At 39.6% G+C, this 7,256-nt stretch overlaps 1 protein-coding gene across 2 annotated transcripts in view; it reads right to left on the minus strand.

Annotated features, from left to right (window-relative positions):
- Window positions 1-1,006: 1,006 nt before the first annotated feature.
- The window catches only part of maea (macrophage erythroblast attacher, E3 ubiquitin ligase), a 96,878-nt gene continuing 90,628 nt past the window's right edge, over window positions 1,007-7,256 (minus strand). For both annotated transcript variants that reach the window (XM_005919449.3, XM_005919451.3), the window contains exons 7-12: window positions 6,845-6,967; window positions 6,193-6,269; window positions 5,975-6,083; window positions 3,348-3,481; window positions 2,998-3,193; window positions 1,007-2,861 (exon numbers count right to left, since the gene is read on the minus strand). In XM_005919449.3, coding sequence (XP_005919511.1) covers window positions 2,766-2,861; window positions 2,998-3,193; window positions 3,348-3,481; window positions 5,975-6,083; window positions 6,193-6,269; window positions 6,845-6,967 — 735 coding nt within the window. In that variant the 3' untranslated portion in view covers window positions 1,007-2,765. The remainder of the gene's footprint in view (window positions 2,862-2,997; window positions 3,194-3,347; window positions 3,482-5,974; window positions 6,084-6,192; window positions 6,270-6,844; window positions 6,968-7,256) is intronic.

The following is a 7,256-nucleotide window of genomic DNA, read 5'->3' on the forward strand; positions in this document are numbered from 1 at the left end:
GTATTTATATCATACGCGCTGTGACGTCATGCTAGGCTGACTATTAGCGCCGCCTTTTCCGGTCCACTGCTGTTTCTTTTGTAGAAAAAGACTGAAGATACATGAATAATCATGATTTAAAAAGACTTAACTACAGTGAATAGTTTTGGCCATGCTACCCTTTTCTCACGTATTACCAAACCACATCGATCTCAAAAACTTAGACCTTAAAACATGGAGGTGGGGGACCTTGTTATGTATTGCGTATCTCCTCCTCATTATTTTAAAGAGTGCGAGGCTATAACCCAATAAAGCGGATGAACAAAAAAAGACTTATTCAGACTTATTCTCTTTTCCATCTCTCCGAAATATGGCATTGTAAGATTTGCTAATGAAATTACAATTTTTATATTTGGTTTTATCTACGGCAGAGGATTAGGGCGACTGGAAAAAAAAGTGGGCACGTCTTTTTCCCCTTCTTCTCCAGAATCCTGAGATTGAAGTCAGAATTCTGACTTTTTTCTCAGAATTCTGGAAAAGAAGAAGAAGAAAAAAAAAAGATGTGCTCACTTTTTCCCCAGCAGCCCTAATCAAGGTAAGAAAGGCTGTAGAAACTGAATAGGCTCTCAACTAGTGTGTGAAATTGTAGCAGACATTATTTTTCACTAATTTACACGTCAAACAGCAAATGAGAAAAATACTGGATTAATCTGGAGAAGAAAACCTTGTCAGTGGCTGATGCGTTTTCTGCAGAAGTTGCAGGTTTCAGTTGTAACAGATAAGCCAATTATCCTGCCTATTTTCCCCTTATCTTTCCTGCCACGATCTCCATGTAAGTGATCAAACACAAAGAAAAGGCCAATTCCCCTCGAATCCCGACGTCCTCGGGCTACGGTGATGTAGTTTCAGGTGAAAGACACGCACTTGATTTAATTACCTTGTGCAGAGAATAACCACACCTACCAACAGCTTATGGTAATGCAGATTTCAGAGCAGACAAGAGCAAAGCAGACGGCAAACAAAGAAACACCAAAATCAAAGTTTACTGAAACCTTTATGAGGCATATTGCTCATGAAACAATCCCCATTTCTACTCTACCAACACAAACACACAGGACAGTCTGTGTCTGCACAGATACAGCTCCAAACTATAGATGGACACAAACGAGGTGACTCGTGGTTTGCTGATAAAACAACAGATGGAAGAAAGGACCGACCACAAAAGTGATTATGTTAACCTGCATTTTTTGAGTATTCTGGGTGTTCAGGCTTGATTTTCAGTGTGACCTTTAGGTCCTTCTCCATATTATTTTATATCCCAGTCCTTCTATAGTACGTTTGAAAGCCATAAAGGTTGAATGTGACTCCTCTCCTCCTCCTGTCTTTGTAAGGAAAGACAAAATCTTTACCTTCAGTAAAGGCATGTGAATGTATATTAAATGAAATGGTCTTAAAGCCTGTAATAATGGTGCTGCAAGCAGCTTCAACATAGAGTACAAGACTGGTAACGCAGCGCCATTGTCCTTCTCTTTATTATCGAGGCTTCACTGGGAAAATAGTTATGAAATTCAGACTGTAGGCAACGTCCAGTTGACTAAAAATCACCCAGAATGTCTTTTTTTAAAGGCAAAATTTCAAACAAACTGAAATAAAGTGTCAACACCAAACCTGTCACACCAAAAATGGGAAGACTGTTTTTTGTGTTTTTCATTTGGAAGCTAAAAACATCAGAGATGATTTTCTTGTCTGAAAATTTAGTACATTTCTTTACCGGAGCAGGTACCGCTTAATTTATATTACTGTCTGTGAAACTACGAGCTTCTCCAGATATGAGAAATTATAGGCAAAAACCGCTTGACTTGAGGATATTGAAGGCTACATCGGGTTTTAAACACCCGAGAAAACACTCAAATTTACACAGCAATCTGTGCAGATGGCAAATATTTAGTTTTTTTAAAATGACATTTCTCTAAAACTCCTGAATTTATAAATGAAGATCAAGTCCTACCTAATATTTACATTAAAACTGAAGCCTTTTGTAGCCCAAAACATCCTCCAGTTTCAATCGTGAGGGAGATAAATGTAATTAATCCAGTTAGGTAGTTTAAAGGAAGCATTTAAAAATATTCCCTAACAACCAACATAAACATGGCTATAAGACAAACGATGCAGACAGCATGCACCACAGGAGGAGATGTGACTAGGAAGCCATGTCTGTTCACAAAAAAGGCTCAAATCTTGTGTTAATGGTTAAAGCAGCGACTTAACACACTTCTGCCACATTATTTCAGTAACAAACAACATTTGTAAAAGGAAAAAAGTCAAAAGTAACCTCAACAGGATTTTATTTGTTGTAGTAAAATCAAACATCTATCTAGCAGTTTTTCCACTCTTCAGTCTTTTTCTCTACTCTCTAATCTTCAGTGTGAAGGCCTGTAAGATAATGACAATGCTGATAGTCCATGTGCTTGAATGGATCAGATTAAACAACTTCTAGCCACATCTAAAACAGAGTCTTAAAGGAGAGGAGCCCAGTTTGTCAGATAAAATGGAGGGGGTGGGGGGGGCACGGGGTCTGGGTGGGCTAACTTGAGCTGATCATGTAGAGGAACTGGATGGGATGGGTTGGGGTGGTGGAGTCTCCGCGGACATGTGGGTTTTGTCTGTGGGAGGAAGAAGGGCACTGGATCACAGCTCCACAGGTGGCTCTGAGCAGGCCGGGTCACAGGTGATGGGCGACGGGCCGTATCTGATGTGGTTGATACTCAGAAGCGTCATCCGAGCAATCACATGATGTACACTTTCTCCGCCTGAGAGAAGTTGAAGACTTCTTTGGTTCTGGGACACACCACTTTGTCATCTTGGCGAATGGACAGAAGAGACTGGAAGAGATAATAATGAAATATCAAGGAGTGTTTTATGAAACTTTATCATCCTTTAAGTCTGCATTTTAAATTGCTTCAACATGGATGGAAGCACCTTCATACAGTCCCAGCTGGCATCATGCAGTTTACTCACATTGTAGCCGTAAACATATCCATTAGGCAGCATCATGGGAGGGTTGTTTTCATTCATGACCTCTCCAGAGATTTTACAGACTAGTCTGGAATTGGCGCAGTGGGCCATGGGTAGAGGCTGAGCCAACTTGTTAAGAGATTTACTGCACACTGGGCAGTCTGGGTTTTTAGAGGTGCCATCCTCCTTGTAGCACTGACTGGTTTGGAAATGGGAGTTAAGGATTAATGCAGTTTAGGGAATAACACACAGAAAGAATAGACCCCCCTTAGAACAAAAAACACTATCCATCTTCATATAGCTTAAGAAGTTGAAACGACAGGGTTAAGAGTAACCACACACTGGAAGGATACGGTGTCTTGATGGCAGACAGACCAGCCTGCAGGGTGATGGTGAAGACAGAGTTGTTTCCCAGCTGATGCAGTCTGTAATTGTCATATCGGAACTGCTGGATCAGCATCTTCCAGCGGGCTGGATCCAACAGATCCTGATAGATCAGAAAGAAAAAGAGAAAATAAAAGGAAGATTTTTTTTTACAACTGCATTTCTGAAAAATTAATAAATAAATAATCAAGTTTAATTTGGCACAGACGCCTTTTATAATTTGTACAATATAAAAAAAGTCTGAATTAAACAAAAAGGTCTACTTTTGTGTATAAAAGGCATACATTTGTCTTTGGTCTGCGCAGCTTAAAACACAACTGAAGCTACATTTGAAGGATGTGGGTTAAACAGGAGACAATGCTGAGTTTTGTTTACACAAACAGATCACGACTCATCATTGTTTGTATTTAGTTTCACAGTTCTGTTTATTTATGATATGCATCTATTTTACTCTCCTAGTTCAGTCTCTAACCAGTCCACATTTTCCAACATGTAGGTTAGCCAGGTTACTGCTGTGCCAGCCCAGCCAGCCAGCAGGTAGAGAAACATGAGGGAGAAGGATCATGAGATGGTCCAACCTTCATGTATCATGTGTAGAGTGACAACTTGTGAACTGAATAACGAACTTAAAGCTCAACTCTTCAGTGTGACACTATAATCATTAGTTCATGTGCTGCTAATGGTTCGAAACGATTTTTCAGACCACAAGTCCTGCGAGTCAGAACAGCTCATTATACAATGAAGTACATTTAACTTGCTCACTGGTAAAGATCAAAACAACACTGCTAGTAGTTACACCATTCATTTTTAACTTTTTTAAAATAGTACCCGCTTTAGATCGTCTGCTTTGACAGACATCGACTTGCTTTTTTTCATAACTTTGTTGTTTGTTTGCTTGTTTTTGTTTAAAACATGAAGAGAAGAGAATTAACACTTAATAACTAAAAGCAAAAGCCTAAAACAAAACTGGACGCCAGCTAAAAAGAAATAAACACACAAACCAAAAATGGAACACTTTTGAACCCTGCTTTTTGTTCAGATAGCCTCTGTCTCACCAATACATGTTTGGACTGGGTATTTGAATGCAGAGGGTTCAGTATCTTTCTACGGAGCAACATAATTAGCATCAGACCATCAGGCAAGTTGATGTTGTTGAGCTGCATGGAAATATACTGGACCCTCTGATGCTTGTCTTCACACAGCTCACACAGACCAATCTTAACACATCCTCAGTCATCAAACAACCCTGCCCGCCCCCACGTCCTCCAGCTGGGGGGCACCCTGTCTGGTTAGTAATGTTGGGACACCACAGGGTGCACCTTAGACTTCACGTATAAAACGAAATTTATGTTTGAGCAGAGGTTTGTTGTCCTCTCCATTCCAGGAGAGCAAAGTTATAACATACAAAGAGCTGAAATTTCAATGTTTAAAACAATGAAATTTGTGTTGCATTTTTTGTGGCTCAACAAATTGATTCACAAGGCTGGACCATCACTGACCATATTCTGGGGGGGCATAAGATTCCACACATATTCATCACATTTATCTTCTTGGAGCAGTTTCTAAGCTACTTTTATAGCAACAACAACAATAACAATAATAGCAACACTATGACACATTTTTACTTCCTCCACAGTCCATTACAGTAATGCTCTCTTTTCTGGACCACCTAAAAACAGAAGCCCCACTGAAAGTCTTAGATTCTGACTTGGTCTTTAATCAGCGATGTTGATTTCAAGTGAATTGTGATTAACAGTTTTTCCAAGAACAGCTGAGACTGTAATCCTATCAGTAATGTAACCGAGTTGTCTAAATTAATTACAGTTTAATCCTTTTTAATTACCCCTGGCAGTATTTTTATTGAGCATGATTATATTTATGATTACTTTTATTATGATCATAAGTAATCATGACACTGAGGAAAAACACTATGATAATAATGGAAGCTACTAAGCTCTCCCGTTAATAGCATACTGGCAGGGAGGAGAGGCTGTTTCTGTAACTCTGGCACAAGCAGCTGGCACAAACACTACACTGGCTTGCCTAAAAGCGAAAGAGAAAAAGCCTTGGTGACAGTGTGCCATAGTACAATTCAGAGGATGTTGGAGTGGAAAATTAAAACTAGCAGTGCCACTGAAAGCCTGTACAAAAAGGGAATTGAGCTTTTTGTAAAAGACAATGGAGGCCCTCTGGTGGCTGGTCTGTGTCTATAGCGCTTTCTCTTTACTTCAAACACACAAGAAGTCAGGCTGGTTTGGTCACAGCTCTGCCCAAAGTGGTACCAATATTTCCACGAGGACAGACCCATGGAGCTTAAAGTTTTTCTCAAAATTTTCCCAAGTGGTTTTCTTTCTTCTTAACACAGAGCAAGAGATTTTCAGCATTTCTAAACATATCAGTTTTCTTTAGAAAGCATAAATTATCTATATTTGAACACAGAAACAAAACAAAAATGACCAGGTCAGAATTACCAGCCTGACTGTAAATCGGACCTTTTTATTGAGCCAAAGCACAAACTACTGCTGTGTAATGACTTCTGATCAAATCAAATGATATCCTTGTAGACATTCACACTGATAAAGACCACTAATGTTACCTTGTATGGAGAGATGTGCGTATCTGATGGAAAGGCCAGCATGCCCATCACCTGCCGAACCTCATCCAACTGTCCACCTTCTGCTTGGCTGAAGTGCTTTCTAGCATGTCTAATACACACAGAGAGACTCACAATCTCAGTAACGCAACTGCAAATGTGGAAATATGTGAGTAAAAGGCTTCAGGTGAAAAAATTATTTGTGTGTGTGTTTTAAGTACCGCACTGCATCCATGCGCTTGTTTTGTCTGATGAGCTCAATGAACTCCTGGATTCTCAGACTGAACTCAAGACAACTCTGCCAGAGAAAGGAAAGATGGAAGAGGAGGCATCGAGTTTAAAAAAATGAGGCAACCCCCCCATGGTTAATTAATAATGTCCATGGAAATCGAGACAGAACAAACAGCAAAATGATCTGTTAATATTTTACCATCTAAATGGACTGAGCAGGGAAAAAACCCACATCTGTTACCAACTGGAACTATAGTTTTTCTGATTTACATATTGCCCAACTGGCAAGAAGATAAACTAAACCAAATTTTACTAAAACAAAGCCACATCCATATAAATAATTAACAGCCAACAAGTCAGATTATTGACTCCCGTCTGAATTCTACTGAGGACTCAGACCCTGTCTAATAAAATAATGTTGGGATTAAAATGGGAACTTGCTGGGATTCTCAGCAGAGCGAAAGCTACAAGAAAAGCAATCAAGACTTAATTTTTCGCATCAAAAACCGGTTACACTGCTGCCTGTTGTTTATTAGAGCCAAAACTATGCAATGTAAAAAACTGATAGCAGGGTTTTTTTCAGGGTTCACTGGTATCAAAGCTAGTATTAACAATGCCTTGAAACATCATTAATTATTCTACCTTCATCTTGCGGAGGCGGGACTTGTTGTCATGGCACCAAGCCAGGCAAGTGGCTGTCTCCTGCCTCTCCAGAGACTCCTCCACCTCCTTAGCTGTGAGGAACATCTCAATGTTCACCAGATCCTAAAAACACAACAGAGACAGAAAAACACAGGTTATTTCTGTATGTGAAAGGTATGTGTGAACGAGAAGATTTTTCTTTTAACTAACAAGCTGACAAACAGCTATGAGGATATTAATTGAAAGAAGAAGAGATCTATTAAAGTCTGATCTTCGCTACACATTTTTCATGAAGTCAATCATGGCTTAAACAAAAGAAATCTCCGAGGACCTCAGAAACAAGGACGTGATGCTCATTAGGCTGGCTATTGAGTACTCTCTATAGAGGCTGACAGACATTGTACAAAAAAAA

The sequence above is a fragment of the Haplochromis burtoni genome, unplaced genomic scaffold (genome assembly GCF_018398535.1).
Source record: "Haplochromis burtoni strain Fernald_Lab_line unplaced genomic scaffold, NCSU_Asbu1 Contig_33, whole genome shotgun sequence".
NCBI lineage: Eukaryota > Metazoa > Chordata > Actinopteri > Cichliformes > Cichlidae > Haplochromis > Haplochromis burtoni.